Source organism: Octopus sinensis, linkage group LG18 (assembly GCF_006345805.1).
Source record: "Octopus sinensis linkage group LG18, ASM634580v1, whole genome shotgun sequence".
NCBI lineage: Eukaryota > Metazoa > Mollusca > Cephalopoda > Octopoda > Octopodidae > Octopus > Octopus sinensis.
In genome coordinates, this window is record NC_043014.1 from 54,853,082 (window position 1) to 54,868,928 (window position 15,847).

Sequence of the window (15,847 nt, forward strand, 5' to 3'; positions counted from 1 at the left end):
CTGTGTTTCTTTCAATTACTTTAAATATAACAAAGAATTTAGTAAAATAACTTAGTTGTCATTCAGCTAGTGTTAGGAACATAAATTGTGACTAAGGTTTGGTGGAAGATTTTAATTCAAAACTTATGAAAGCAAGACATTTTACCACAGAGCCAGAGCCTGTTTTGGCCGGGTTAGTAACAAAAGGGTTTAGCATTCAAACCAGCCATATCGGGCCAAAAGTATTCTGCCTGTTCTATGTTCAAACTGGCCAGATCTGGTCTCTCACACCAACCCTACAATATCATCTTAAAAATTAACAGCTACCTCATCAAAATCTCATCGCTACAAGATAATGCCTGATTAGTTCAGAGCAATGTGGATAAAAAAGGATTAATTTTGGCAGAATAATGCGAACACTAAAGGGTTAAAAGAACAAAGAGAAAGAAGCTCTGGAGGAGAGAGGTAGGGAGAGGGAAGAGAGAGAGAGACTGTGTGTGTGTGTGTGTTGGTGCTTATTATGCAAATGAGTTAGGTGCAGGGCAAAAGAAGCAGAAGCGTATTTTGGAGAAGCAATACTTTTTCCTTTCCTCCGCTGACATTAGAATACAGCTGCATTGTGCAGCCTACAACACTGACACTAGTAGTAGTAGTAGTAGTAGTAGCAGCAGCAGTGGTAGTAGTAGAACAACAACAACAACAGGCAGCTGAGTAAAAATGGTACAAGATGATGGTGGACTGGCGTTTATCTGAAGGATGTTGGTGTAGAGGTGACTTAAGGTAACAACAACAGAAGAATGCAGTTGGCCATTTCAGGTGTGAGACCAGGGTTCTCTAGAATGGAATGTATTCCGGCTTTGTGAAGAAAATGTCCAGAAGTGCTCAGAGCCGAAGTGAATGCCAAGTTTTTCTCCCACCTCTCAACCAATTTTCTTATGGAGTCCACATTGACTTCTAACCCCAAACCCTTGTCATTGTCCACATTTAAAGTCTTGATATTGAAATATAATAATCTAATGCCGTCTGTGAGTTAAATCAGGCTACAACTTTCAGACATTCTTCAAATCTTCTTCGAATAATGGTTAGAGTAAAAACAGACAGCAGACTTTATATTTTCTTCCTCTTTGCTGTGAGCTGATGACATCATCATCAACAACAACAACACAACTTATTGTATCTGGCCATTCTTCAAGGAATATAATATTCTCACTCTTGTTGCATCATAGAATTAATTACATTTTCAAAAGATCTGAAAAGGAAAAAGAAACAAGCATTAGAAATTCTTTAATTTCAGAAATCTGATTCTTCACTATTTCTCTGCTGCCATTCTACTTTTTACTATCGTCTTTCTTGACTTCACTTTTCACCGATTACTTTTCCTTCTTTTTATCCTTTCCCCATGAATTGCACAACACCTCTCAACACTATACAATAAGCTCATTGTTGTTGTTATTATTCATCATTATCATCATCATCATCATCGTTTAACGTCCGCTTTCCATGCTAGCATCGGTTGGACGATTTGACTGAGGGCTGGCAAGGCCAGGTGCCACACCAAGTCCCATAGTCTGTTGGGGCATGGTTTCTACATCTGGATGCCCTCCTTAACACCAACCACTTTACAGAGTAGACTGGGTGCTTTTTTTTTTATGTGGCACCATTACCAGTGCCTTGTTTATGTGACCACCACCACACTTTTTCACTTTTACTTGCTGGACCTAGAGAAAGAATCAATGTCCCTGCCCTTCACAGCTCAACCCAAAATAAGTAGCACATATTTTATTTTGTTATTGTTGTACGAGTCGAGAGGTGGCATGGCTCCACTGGAGGAGGTTTTGCAGCCTCTGCACACGGAATCAATACAGTGTACTGGTTGTGTGGACAATGCCTTGTGAGGCTAAGTTAAGCCGGAACAATCAGGGAGGATGGTCAAGATGTTGTCATAAATGAATACAGTTTTATCACCACCACTTTTAAACATATTTTTTTCCTATTGACAGAGATTAGACATGTCTACTGTACAGCATATTGCTATTTACCACAATTTTGTAGTGAATCTTAACCCTTTGAGTGTGTAACACCAGTTTACTGGTGGATGGCTTTTCTCCTTATGTAAATATCGTTGTTTATGTAATGATCTAATTATCGTAATTTTTAAGTTAATTCGTAAGATACTTCTTAGCGATAGATTTATTATTTGATAGCAAGCATACGAGGTGTACTAAGTTAGGCTTTTGTAAATACATGTTTTAATAGTATTAATTGTAGTTTTAAATTTATAATTAAATTAGATAAACTTTGATAAACTTAGATATGTTTCGACTAAAGATTGGTCCAGGCCATGTCTAACTTAATAGCATAACTTAGTTATTTCTTTAAATTGATATTCGCTAGTATATGTGGTTGTCTGTGTACGTATATATGTGTATATGATGATGATGTGTGTATATATATGTATATGTATATACATTTATTTATGTGTATGTGTGTGGGTGTGTATATATAGGTGTAAGTGTATATATTGAGTATTGTATGTATGTACATGTATGTATGAGTGTGCATATGTGTATGTGTGAGTATATATGTGTGTATATATGTATATGTGCGTATGTATGTGTGTATGTATATGTATGTATATATATATATATATATATGTATATATATATGTATATGTATGTATATTTTTTATATATTTATGTATACGTATGTATAGTTATACTACAAATTTTGATAAGTATTTATAGATTTGGTTATGATCACTAATTTTAGCTTATAATTATAAAGGTATAGGAAAGACTTTATAGTATGTTGAGACATTTATTTATAGAGATTATTTTAGATCTTAATTATAATATTTATATACTTTTACATATTTTCATTGATAATTTATATATAATAGTCATTTTTAAATATTTATGTAATTAGATATTGACTAATACCGATATTAGATTATGTGTGGTTTCCTACCTTATAAATCAAAATTAATATTTAACATTATAGTCGATTTTGATATAATCATAATTGTTAAGTTCTATGTTTCTAGTTTGATAATAGAGTTTATTATAAGTAAAATTATTATATTATTTATATCTTAAAAATATTGTTTAAATATTTCTGATTATATTTTAGATATTTCAATTACCTGAAGATTGACTGTAACCATAACTCGAATTATTAAGAATTGGACAGCCATGAAACGATCGTAGTGTTTTACTCATTATCTTTTATTAAACTTTTAATATTTTTGATATATATTTAAAATAATATAAATTAATTAATTTTATGTATTGGCTTAAGTTTTTCATTGTTTGATTTGCCTAATAGTGGTTTTATCTCTAATATAATATAATATAACATTTTACTATAAAATTGGATTTAATCCTAAATCTGATTTTTCCCTGTAAGTTTGGATTTATTCCCTAATATTTTATTATATATATATATATATATATATATATATTATATATATATATATACAGACATAGAATTTTTTCCCTCTCTCTCTCTCTCTCTCTCGGAGAGGCACAAGCACCTACACACATGAGTTGGTCCACACAACACAATATATATAAAAGTGGGTCAACTCCAGCTTAATATATATAAATACCTGTTAATCAATATCCGTATAACATAAACCAATAAATAAAGCTACCTGTGTTTTACTAAACTTCTTCATAATGTTAGACAGAAATGAATTACAACCCAAAAGGTGGGTCACTGCTAAGAAAGAGGCCCACGAAAGGATTAATGTTTGGTTTATGGCAACAAAGACGGAAGAGTGAAACGGGGGACTTACTTGGAGGTGATGGTCTCCCCTGGAGTGTAGAATGGATTGCAGAGCATATCGACATAGGCATTGTGGAGCTTTTTAAACATCTGAAACAGACAGATTTAAATAATATATATGTTATATCATCATCATTATCATCATCATCATCATCATCATTTAACATCCGTTTTCCATGCTGGCATGGGTTGGACGGTTTGACTGAGGCCTGGCAAGCCAGAAGGCTGCACCAGGCTCCAATCTTGATTTGGCAGTGTTTCTACAGCTGGATGCCCTTCCTAATGCCAACCACTCCAAGAATGCAGTGGGTGCTTTTTATGTGCCACCGGTACAGTGCCAGTTAGGGGGCACTGGCATTGGTCCTGTTCAGATGGTGCTTTTTAGAGAGAGAGAGAGAGAATAGAGGAGATATTTGCAAAGTGTTGTATTACTTTTGAATACTGTCCTGATGTCATATGGGCTGCATATCTTTTGTATCTTTTCGGAGAGGCCTTTCCCATAGGGTAGAGACAGACTGTGGACAGTTTATTGACCTCATCCTCTCTCTTCTTCATAATTGGAGTGGATAGTATACTTTTGGGGTAGTAGTTACTTAACAGATCGTTATTGAGCTTGATCATTTCTTCGTGGTGTGTATCACGATCACTACTTATATTCATTGCTCGATGTTTTAGGCACTGAGCAATCCCTCTCTTTACACTGTATGGATGGTGGGAATTGAAGTTGAGGTATACAGATGATATTGATAAATCGGGTATAGCTGATCATGTATGGAAAAATGGAGACCACCTCCCCCTGTGGGATGTGGTTAAAATAATAGACAGAGAACACTACTGGAAAATACGAAAACTAAAAGAGGCAGCACATATGTTAGGGCACAACAACCTCCTAAGCAGACTGAGTGCAGATCTGAGTAGCATATGGGAACCAGTATTAAGGAAGGCTAGGAAAATATTAGAAATGACATATATTGGACTACAGAGTCCAAGATGTATAAAATCTCAATGATATGGCCATGGTTGGAATACCTTTGATCCTCGGTCTATTTAATCAAAACTCAGCTGGTGTTAAACAAGAGCAACAACAACATTCAATTAGCCATCTATGCATCATACTTAATGACTATATACACAGTTAATAGGCCAGTTGCTGCAGTATTTGTCTCGAGGTAACATCAATTATGGATTCACGATAAGAATACAATAAATATCAGAGCAGGTCCATAAGTGATGTTATCTCAGGATAAATATTGCAGTAACTGGGCCTATCAACTGTATATATATATTATGTACGATACACAAATGGCTAATTTATTTAAATACTGACTCAACTGCACACATTAAACATTCAATGGAACCTGATGTCAATTAGAGACATGGAGATAATTCAACTTGGGTTCATACATGCATTACTGAATATCTACATATATGAGTGTGGGCAGCTGAGGTTAGTGGTTCAAATCTTATCATTTATTATTATTATTACGTCAATGGCTAAGAGGACTTGCATCTGCCTCAGTCGACAATCAAGTTGTAAACACAAAGTGTCACAGAGTAGAAACAAGTCACTGCTCTAAGTAGGGGGTGGCATTGCGGAGGAGTCGCAGCAGCAGATTGCAGATTGCAGGGCTGGTTTCTAAGAGCCCCTGCTGTATTCCTTCTGTGGATAGAACCAGGAGCAAGGACTGCACCAAACTGCTTTTCTATCGTAGGGACACAACAGGAAAGGAAACAAATCCACAAAATACAACACAAAGCAAAAGACAACACAGGTACAGGTGTGGTTCTGTAGGAAGAAGTTCACTTCCCAACCACATGGTTCCAGGTTCAGTCCCACTGCATGGAATCTTGGGCGAGTGTTTTCTACTACAGCCTTGGGCCAACCAAAACCTTGTCAGTGGATTTGGTAGACGGAAATCGAAAGAAGCCTGATGCTTATTCTATCAGTCTTTTTTGCCAAACTGCTAAGTTAAATGATTCATTTCACAACTGAAATTATAATTACATAACATATAAAAATATAAAATCTTGCATTTTAAAATACTTTGCATAGAAAATCATCAGGGCATAAAAAAGGATGATCCATTGGGTTACATTATGATCCAAGACCATAACGTAATCCTTGTATTGTCCTTGTTCATGCTCTGATGATTTTCCACCAAAGGTATTTCAAAATGCAAGATTTTATATTTATATATGTTTTGTAATTTAAATTGGATGCGAAATGAAACTATTGTAGGGGAAGATGTTAATTAATTAATTAATTAATTTATATCCATTAGATCTCTTCATTTTCAAATTTAATAATCTTTTCTACGCTAGGCACAAGGCCCAAAATTTTTGGGGAGTGGGCCAGTCAATTAGATCGACCCCAGTACACAACTGGTACTTAATTTATCGACCCCGAAAGGATGAAAGGCAAAGTCGACCACGGTGGAATTTGAACTCAAAACGTAAAGACAGACGAAATACTGCTAAGCATTTCGCCCAGTGTTCTAACGTTTCTGCCGGCTTGCCACCTTTCAAACTTAATAATTATATTTGATATTTTCTGATATTTCATACAATATATTCACTGAAGAAATATCTCTTCAAAATACAACATACTAAACCAGTGTAACTTGGATAGAATATCCCTCTTAGAGGTCTAAATATCTTCATAGAGACTATATATCGAGGGTATGAGAGATATTGGTGTCAAGAAGACCCATAAGTTTCCTGTACCTTGTGTGTGAGTTCCAAGGTACAGGAAACTTATATATACACCATTCTGCTTAAATAATGGAACTGCAGATACAATATCCTTACGTATCTCACATTTGTTTATCATTCCTCCACTTCATTCTGTATTTCATATCTTCCCTATAATAACTTTTGCTTAACCATTTTCTCGCACCGTCTCTGATGAAGGAATATATAAAATATCCCTGAAACAGCTGTAAGACCTTCGCTTTATAAATGTTCTGAAATCTTTCGCAATCTTGGATTTTTGATCTCACTCTGTTATATATATATGATGTGCTTCTTTCAGTTTCTCTCTAGCAAATCCACTCATAAGGTTTTGGTCAGCTTTGAGGCTATAGTAGAAGATACTTGCCCAGGGTGTCACAAAGTGGGACTGAACCTGGAACCATGTTGTTAGGAAGCAAACTTCTTACCACACGGCCACGTCTGCACCTTGTACAATGAGCAACATAAAACATACACCAACGACTTACACTTCTGATTTCATTGTCTCGCAACGACGTATTGGACGATTCGACCACAATCACAAACTTCACTTTGGTATTGGTCACATAGCCATACCTGATGGAGGGGAAGTCAAGGAGAAACCAACAAAGAATTCACCGTTTTAATAAAAAGAGAAACACTTTTAGCTATCTGTGATTTATATCAGTTTTACAGTTTATCAGATGGCAATGGAAGAGAGGATATATATGTCTTTACTACCCACAAGGGGCTAAACACAGAAAGGACAAACAAGGACAGACAAAAGGATTAAGTCATTTACATCGATCCCAGTGCGTAACTGGTACGAAGGCGGCGAGCTGGCAGAATCGTTAGCACGCTGGGCGAAATGCGTAGCCGTAATTCGTCTGTCGTTACGTTGTGAGTTCAAATTCTGCCGAGGTCGACTTTGCCTTTCACCCTTTCGGGGTGGATAAGTTAAGTACCAGTTACGCACTGGTGTCAATGTAATTGACTTAATACCTATGTCTGTTTTTGTCCCTTCTATGTTTAGCCCCTTGTGGGTAATAAAGAAATAGGTACTTAATTTATTGACCCTGAAAGGATGAAAGTCAAAGTCGACCTTGGCGGAATTTGAACTCAGAACGAAATACAGCTATGCATTTCGCCCGGCGTGCTAATGTTTCTGCCAGTTTGCCGCCCTCAGGAAGAGAGGATATAAAGCACTGATTAAGTGTCAAGTGTTAATGTAGTTGTTTAGCAAAGGGACACGAGTTCAATCACTGGGTCAGCGAGAAACAATAACAAAAACAGGGGACAATCTTTGGTATGAGAAATGGGATAAGAACCATCTATCAAAGCCATGGATTTATAAAAGGATTCAGTTTGAAATTCCAAGAATATCACCAAATACAACAGGCTTCTAAAGGAAGCCAGAAGGACCATCAAGTAAGATGTTGAGACCGGAACCACCAAAATGACGATACAAGTCCAAATATGGGAGTGTAAAATGAATTTATAGTGGGTGGCTGTGTGGTAAGATGTTTCCTTCACAGCCAAATGGTTCAGGTTCAGTCCTACCGCATGGCACCTTGGGCAAGTCTGTTCTGTTATAGCTTTGTCGAACAACCTGCACAAACGATTTGTTTATTGTGATCAAATGCACTCTCTCCATCAAACCTCAAACGCCACCTGAACAGGTGCATGGTGTACTACATGTGTACTACATGTCAGGTGTCAAAGTGATTGCAGAGCAATGTGAGATGAAGGGTTTTGCTCAACAACACAATGCACCACCCGGTCTAGGAATAGAAACCACAATCTAGTGATCAGGAGAGCAACATCCTAACCACACACACACACACATATAGCAAACAAGGCTAAAGCAAATGGATGCTTCAGGATATCACCACTGCACGTGTTTCCAAAGCAGGTTTATTCAAAATATGAGCACAACTGCATAACTCAACAGGTAACATTATGCGAGTTTGTATTTTTACAAACTGCCATTTCTTCAGGAAAGACTCGGCCAATTATTTTTGAAGCTACCAAATATTTTGGCAACATATTACAATTCCTCAAAGAAACAAAGTTTTATAGTAAAACATGACAAGAATTCAACATAGTTTGGGGATATTCGAGTCAGTAACAAATCAAATTTCTTGATTCCATGATGAACCAGCTTAACCATTTCATTACTGTATTTATTTTGAGATGCTCTCTGTTTTTTTCGATTACTTTAAATATAACAAAGAATTTAGTAAAATAACTTCGTTATCATTAAGCTAGTGTTAAGCACATAAATTGTGATCAAGGTTTGGTGGAAGATTTTAATTCAAACTTTTGGAAACAAGACATTTGCACTCAGAGCCAGAGCCGGATTCAACCGGATTGGTAATGAAAGGGTTAATGTAAGCATTGCTTAAAAAAGGGTTGGTTAGATATTTTAGTTCCTTATCTAAGCAGGAGTTAATGGTTGTAAGAGAATTTTTATGGCCAGTCAACTAGAATTAAGAAAACTTTTATTAACGAGGCCAACCAGTTAGCCTTAGATTTTGATGAAATTTTTCATAATCTGGTGCCATGACAAAATATTAATGTCTCTATTCTTAAGATAATATATAAGAATGTGTGAAGGTACATGGCTTAGTGGACAGTGTATCCAATTTATGATCAAGTGAATTCGATAACCAGTGACACATTGCGTCCTTGAGCAAGACACTTCATTTCACGTTGCTCCAGTCCACTCAGCTGGCAAAAATGAGTTGTACCTGTATCTCAAAGGGTCAGCCTTGTCACACTCTGTGTCACGCTGAATCTCTCCTGAGAGCTACGTTAAGGGTACACATGTCTCTGTGGAGCATTCAGCCACTTACACATTAATTTCATGAGCAGGTTGTTCGGTTGATCAGACCAACAGAAAACCTCATCATCACAACCGATGGAGTTTTCATATAAGAATGTTCTTGAAATCTTAAACTGAACCAATAATGTAGGAATGTCAAGACTGGAATGTCTATGATCACAGATCTGTTCAATTATGGGGTAGGCTTAACAACAACAACATCAATAACTATATTTAGGATACACTTTATAGTCTTCAGTTGGATAAAGCAATCCAAGGTAGAGTTCGCGCAGGTCATTGGTGTTTTTACCAACAGAAGAAATTTTCTCTTCAACCACATCTAAAGATGTATGGACTGTGTAGTAGAACTTGAGTTCATTGTCTGTTGGAATGGTTTTGATGTAGAGGGGGTAATTCTGCAAGAAGACAAAATTGAAATGGCATTAAAGACAAAAAAATCATTAAGGAGCTTTAGTGCTGACATATCTTCTCTTTCACATAGCTATAGGTTGAACAGGTGTGCAAATCAGGTATCTGTTCCTCTTCACTATCTCTACACTATGAGACTAAGCTTTCAATGAAATCCTAACACCCTTCACTTAAAAGGAGCAGAACATTGTCCTGGCTTTTAGTGCCATTCAAGGAATTGCTAACGAGTTGTAGAAAAGCCCAAAATTCCTGGGTGTCCTAATAAGATCTCAGTCACATCTCACAGCAACACCAAATCATAAAAATAAGCCATATTCCATCTTGTCCTGGGATCAAATAAATCCGTTGTCATAATCATCAAAGATAAATATTAGGCATGGTCAAATAATTAAGAAGTTTGGTTTGTAATGATGAGGTGTTGGTTTCAATCCTACTGCCTGGCATCTTGGGCAAATGTCTTTTACCAAAGCCCTCGGCTGAACTAAACCTCGTTAGTGAAATTAGGCAGATAACAGCTATTTCAAAGTCACTTTGATGGATTTGGTCCTGTAACTCAACAGGCAAGACATGTCACACTGATTCTCACTAACAATTCTGTTAATCGTACAATATGTCTTCCAGATACTCAGCCACATCAACTTCGACTGGAATTATTGGAACACTCATTGCCAAAAACAACAAAGATCGGAGATCCGTTATTTATGTATGACTCTGATTGTTACTTGGACAGAATCTGTCACTTGAACCAGTTTGTTTTGTCACAAATTTTCAGTGTAACTTCTTCACAGCCGTATCTGATGGTTTAATTAAAAAACCAACTTTTGAGAAGCACCTTGACGTTGGCAGACACATTCTTGAAAAAAATCATCATCATCATCATTTAATGTCTGTTGTCCATGCTGGTATGAGCTGGGCAGTTTGACCAGAGCTGGAGAGCTGCACCAGAATCCAGTTCGATTTGGCATGGTTTCTACGGCTGGATGCCCTTCACTTGATATTTGCCGTCTTCCCCACTATGATTATTTTAAAGTTTGGAGCATTCAGCCCTTTGCAAAATCCCACTAATTGTCTTTTAAAAAAAACAATAAGTACTCGAATAAATTACTTCTCGACACCATCTGCATGAAATAATAATAGTAAAGTTAGTGTTAACATTGTTTAATTTAGGGAATATCAAAGAGACCAACTGGTGAGAATGATAAAACTAGTTGACGACTTTTTAATGCTTTCTTCAATAAATATGTTAAACATAGATTTAAGTCTCTTCATGTCCAAAGATCTGTTTTCTTCCCACGAACCTTGCAGACGATGCGAGTCGCCCTTTGGGGTGAAGACTTGTATTTCATTTTTGTTATAAAATAAAGACAAAGAGATAGAAATACAAATATATATATATATATATATATATATATATATAGAAGAACCTCAAGGACCAGGTAACTACGCATAATTCATTTACAGTCCAAAGAGAGAAGCCCTCACCGGTTGCAAGGATAACTAGAAATAGCAGCCAAATCTTTCTGAATTACACCACGCACTCTCTCTCTCAAGAATAGGAAGGATATATTAGATAACCTAGAGCTAAGACAGGGTTGTCATGGTCGGAATGACTTCGATCACAGATCAGTTTAATCAACTATCACATGAAGTTATACAATTACAATAATATATCGTGGGTTTTTGGTGAAAGAGGTGTGTCAAAGGGAAACCGAAACAGGGCAGGGATTTCGGGAAATATCTGGGGGTTTTTGGGGATTTTTTCGTCCTCTCAAAGAAATTACAGAAGAGAAGTTTAATGAGAAAAGAGAAAGTTTAATGAGAATAAATAAAAACGGAGAGACGAAGTAAATAACGCTTGGAATGATTCGTTACCTCTTTAGCGACGACAGCCACACAGACGGCCATTGTTGTTAAAGTGCAGCGAAGGAGAAAGGCTGGGAAAAGCATAGGGAGGGAGGGAGAGAGAGAGACTATAAGAATAGAGAGGGGAATGGATGGAGGGAAAAGGAAGATGAAGAGAGGGGAAGTGAGATTGTGGAGGAAAGTGAAGCGGAGGAGAAAGGCTGGGAAAAGTATAGAGAGGGAGAGAGAGAGAAAGGCTATAAGAACAGACGGGGGAATGGATGGAGGGAAAAGTAATAGGAATGATGATGAAGAGAGGGGAAGTGAGAATGTGGAGGAAAGTGAAGCGGAGGAGAAAGGCTGGGAAAAGTATAGAGAGGGAGAGAGAGAGAAAGGCTATAAGAATAGACAGGGGAATGGATGGAGGGAAAAGTAATAGGAAGAGAGGGGAAGTGAGAATGTGGAGGAAAGTGAAGCGGAGGAGGAAAAGAAAGAGTGAATGAAAGAAGAAGGAGGAGAGGGGAAATGGTACGAAGTAAAGAGAGAAAAAGTAATCGCAAAGGAGGGACATGGAAAAAGAGAGTAAGAGAAAAGTGAGAGAGGAGAAACAATGCTATAACAAGGAGGAGGAAGGGGAGGGAAGAACGTGGGTGAAGTCATAACGGGGAGGAAGGAAAGAGAGTGGTAGAAGGAGGTCAATGAACGCAACATCAAGGCGGAGGAGGGAGAAGGAGGTTGAGGAAGGAAGAGAAGAAAGAGTTCAGTGGGAGAAGTAAGAGATAGAACAAAGTGGAAGAAGATGTAACAGATAGGAGAGGAGAAGGATGAGGTGAATGCAATGTCAGGTGAAGAAGGCGGTGGGGAGAGACGAAAGAAATACGGAGGGGGAGAAGAGATCATTGAAATAAGAGCACATGGGGAATAGGAGGAGAAGAAGGGGAGGATATGAAGCTTGTAAAGGAATAAGCGTGAGTGGGGAGAAGAAGAAAAGGTAAAAACAACAGAAATATGAGAGAGGGAGAGACGTGGGCGGAGGAAGGGGAGAAAGGTGTTCGTCTACAGGCGTATCGTAACGACAATTATGATACAGGAGTCTCAAATGGTTTCCTCTTCAAAAGTATTTTCTTTTACTTACATCGCTATTGTTCTTGGAAAACTTCTCATAATTTTTTTTGTACTCTAGACACAAGGCCCGAAATTTTGGGGGAGGGGTCCAGCCGATTAGATCGACCCCTGTACGCAACCTGATGAAAGGCAAAGTCGACCTCGGCGGAATTTGAACTCAGAACATAAAGACAAGCGAAATACCTATTTCTTTACTACCCACAAGGGGCTAAACACAGAGGGGTCAAACAAGGAGAGACACACGGATTAATCCGATTATATCGATCCCAGTGCGTAACTGGTACTTAATTTATCGACCCCGAAACGATGAAAGGCTAAGTCGACCTCGGCGGAATTTGAACTCAGAACGTAACGGCAGACGAAATACCGCCAAGCATTTCGCCGGGCGTGGCGCAATGCTAGAAATTGCATCCAACTCTCCCTCAAAAATCGCTCACCCTACCATTTTAAACGGGATGGTAACAACATTGGCTAATGTCCTAAATATACGAAAGCTAAGAAAAAAGACGAGATGGTTTAGGCCGGAGTGCTTTTCACCGTAGGTATGTTAGATGTGAGCTGGGGTGGAGGGCTAAACGGGATAAATAGCGGCATTTAACAGACTGGTGCCTCAGCAAGAAGAACCACTATTTGGTAAATTGAAGCATTGGCACACAGCTCTCAGAATTATGTCCCTTAGGTTCTTGTTTAAAGGAGAGATAACTTAAATTGAACGTGAATCCATTAGGATAGTTTTACAGGATATTAAGATTTCTTACAATAACACAATGTCACATAATTCTAGGTGAGGTCCATAGAAGACCACCCCGACGATATTGATTTCAGTGAAATATTTTATAATATCCAAATTATTATGTCTACATGTGTACATGCAATAATGTAGATGACACTGACTTTTCATTCCTCCCTAAACTTTGCATCATCCACACACAGCCTAGGCATCACACACCAAACTTGCATTGATTCCGTGAACAGAAACCTTGAAGACATCTTCCAGTGATGCTATGCCAACCTTGACTCTTAACATCATCATCATTGTTCGACCATGGTCGAGACAATGGAATTTACTATGCTACGCCAGACTTCACGGTCCATCATAGCATTACGGAGGTCCTGTTGCTGGATGCCTGTATCCCTGGAGATTACATCAGGGTAGGAGAGTGTGCGCTCTCTGGTATCGCGAGCAGATGGCTTCAGAGGAGAAGAGTAGAAATGATTTCGTTTTCAGTTCTACAACAATGTCCAGCAAACTGGACTCTTTTACCTTTCACAAGAGATGACACAGGTGGTAGTTTCCCATATATTTGTACTTTGGTTGGATGACGCCTCCACGAGAGATTTTGAGTTCTCATAAGGAGGCGAGTGTAGGTTCCATCCAATCGCCTCTCAAGCTTCTTTGATAACTTCCAGGTTTCTGAGCCATCATTGCACCAAACCCTGTCTAAACATGAGCAGCATTCAGTCAGAGCCTTCGTAGTTGTTCCAAATGCTGGGCCTCACTATCACCAAGGATCTCTCTTAGCATATATCCATAAGACTATCTCTTCTGTTCGGGGCCAGAAAATATTTCGCACCCGAACAGCTTTTAACACTCTACAAAGCCCACAATGCAATATTGCGCCTATATCCAAGACGTTGCTATTTGCTACGCCGCACGCTGACATCAGGGACTGCATAGAGAGAAGAGTCGCTCAGTTGATTGGCAGCCCATCACTAACACACACATTCCAGCCTCTGGTCCATAGATGTAGTGTCCCTTCGCTCCTCCGTCTTTTCTATCGCTCCTATAATGGCCTCTGTCACTCAGATTTGCTTGACTTTGTACCTCCACCTCTCAGGTACCTTCGACCCACTTGTCTTTCCATCTGTAGAACGACCGAGCAAAAGGAGAGGTGATGAATGACTGACTCCTTTAATACACTGCACGGTCGCTTACAATAAAAGCAAAAAGGATAAAAAGTACAAGTACCAGAAGGAAAAGAAAGATAACACAACCGTTAGAATGTTTGAGAGAAAGATTTTATTTAGCTGTTAACATGTGTGTCTGTGTGTGTGACATAAATACATATATAATGATAATAACAATAGACAGGCCGTCATGCATACATAAAGTGCAAGTGTGTACAAACAAGGGTGCATGCATGTGAGATAAAATACAGAGCATGGAAAGAGTCTATAACAGGACGCTAGAAGTTCAGACACAATGAAGATAAATACCAGTTTGTAGTAAGGTACACAATAGTTGAAGAGCTGTAACAAGAAGTTGTGGCGTAAAAGCAAAGCCGGTTGTAGCACGTGTTGTGTAAGCTGTTGTGGCTACAATGCCGCTGCCAGTCACTTGATACAGGAAGATCTAGCAAGTTGTACTTACTGTTAACCATAGTGAAGTAATTCACAAACTGTATGGAGATAGAACCTGGGTGAAATGTTGCTGTGTACGTAGAGATGTTGGTGTCATTAAGAAGACGGAGGCGACGGAGATTGAGGTTCTGTATGCTACTGGACGAAGTTTAGTTGCCATGTGAGCTGCTGGTGTTGTCTGTCGCTGGAACTGGCTGTGTGCTCTGTGGTCAGTGGTTAGACCTTAGAAGGTCTAGAACCAAAGACGAAATACGGTTGTTGTAATTAGCTTTTATAGGTACTAGGGGGCTCAAACGGAGATTTAGAAGACTGTGTCACGGGACCTTATAAGAAGGCTGCAATTGGTTGGGTTGCACATCGGCACATAATAGAGCAAGAGACAAATTGCACCAATACCAACCAATCAGAGTAGTGGACAGAACAGGGTCCAAACCGCCAAAGGTTAGCTGTTATCTGCTACGTCCGTATTTATGTTATATATGTCAGAGAGAGAGAGAGAATTTCACTAAGCGTCCGCTACACATCTCTCACCACCCATGTCCTGTCCAATCCATTTACCCCTCCCCCACGCACTAAATACAAATCTTTCTTCCCGTGAATTCATCCCGCTGGAGTCTCCTCCCTCCTCATATCTTTCTTGCAGCTGTTAACCTGCATCAGTTTAAACGGAACCTTAACAGCATCAACCTCACTAATCTCAGAGGACCCGAAAAGGGCCATCGGTTTTACCCCTTCTTCTAGACTCAGCGAATCTGCTAAGAAGATGAACGGTAGCACCAATAACTCTTTTCA

At 38.5% G+C, this 15,847-nt stretch overlaps 1 protein-coding gene across 1 annotated transcript; it reads right to left on the minus strand.

Annotated features, from left to right (window-relative positions):
- Nucleotides 1-359: 359 nt before the first annotated feature.
- Nucleotides 360-11,750, minus strand: LOC115221748 (trafficking protein particle complex subunit 2-like protein). Its single transcript, XM_029791963.2, has 5 exons — nucleotides 11,600-11,750; nucleotides 9,542-9,714; nucleotides 6,984-7,071; nucleotides 3,776-3,855; nucleotides 360-1,228 (listed from the first exon to the last, which is right to left on the minus strand). Exons 1-5 carry the CDS (start codon nucleotides 11,672-11,674, stop codon nucleotides 1,186-1,188), a joined length of 459 nt encoding a protein of 152 aa, XP_029647823.1. The 5' UTR covers nucleotides 11,675-11,750; the 3' UTR covers nucleotides 360-1,185.
- Between the last annotated feature and the right edge of the window lie 4,097 nt (nucleotides 11,751-15,847).

What these genes read in the sequence shown, in the direction of transcription:
- LOC115221748 (XM_029791963.2), bottom strand. Translation starts at nt 11,674, where the DNA reads ATGCTTTTCCCAGCCTTTCTCCTTCGCTGCACTTTAACAACAATGGCC. An exon ending in CCAACTGAAGACTATAAAGT is followed by an intron (nt 7,072 to 9,541) that starts GTATCCTAAATA and finishes CCCCTCCATCAG; the next exon opens with GTATGGCTATGTGACCAATA. An exon ending in GGGGAGACCATCACCTCCAA is followed by an intron (nt 1,229 to 3,775) that starts GTAAGTCCCCCG and finishes TTTCCTTTTCAG; the next exon opens with ATCTTTTGAAAATGTAATTA.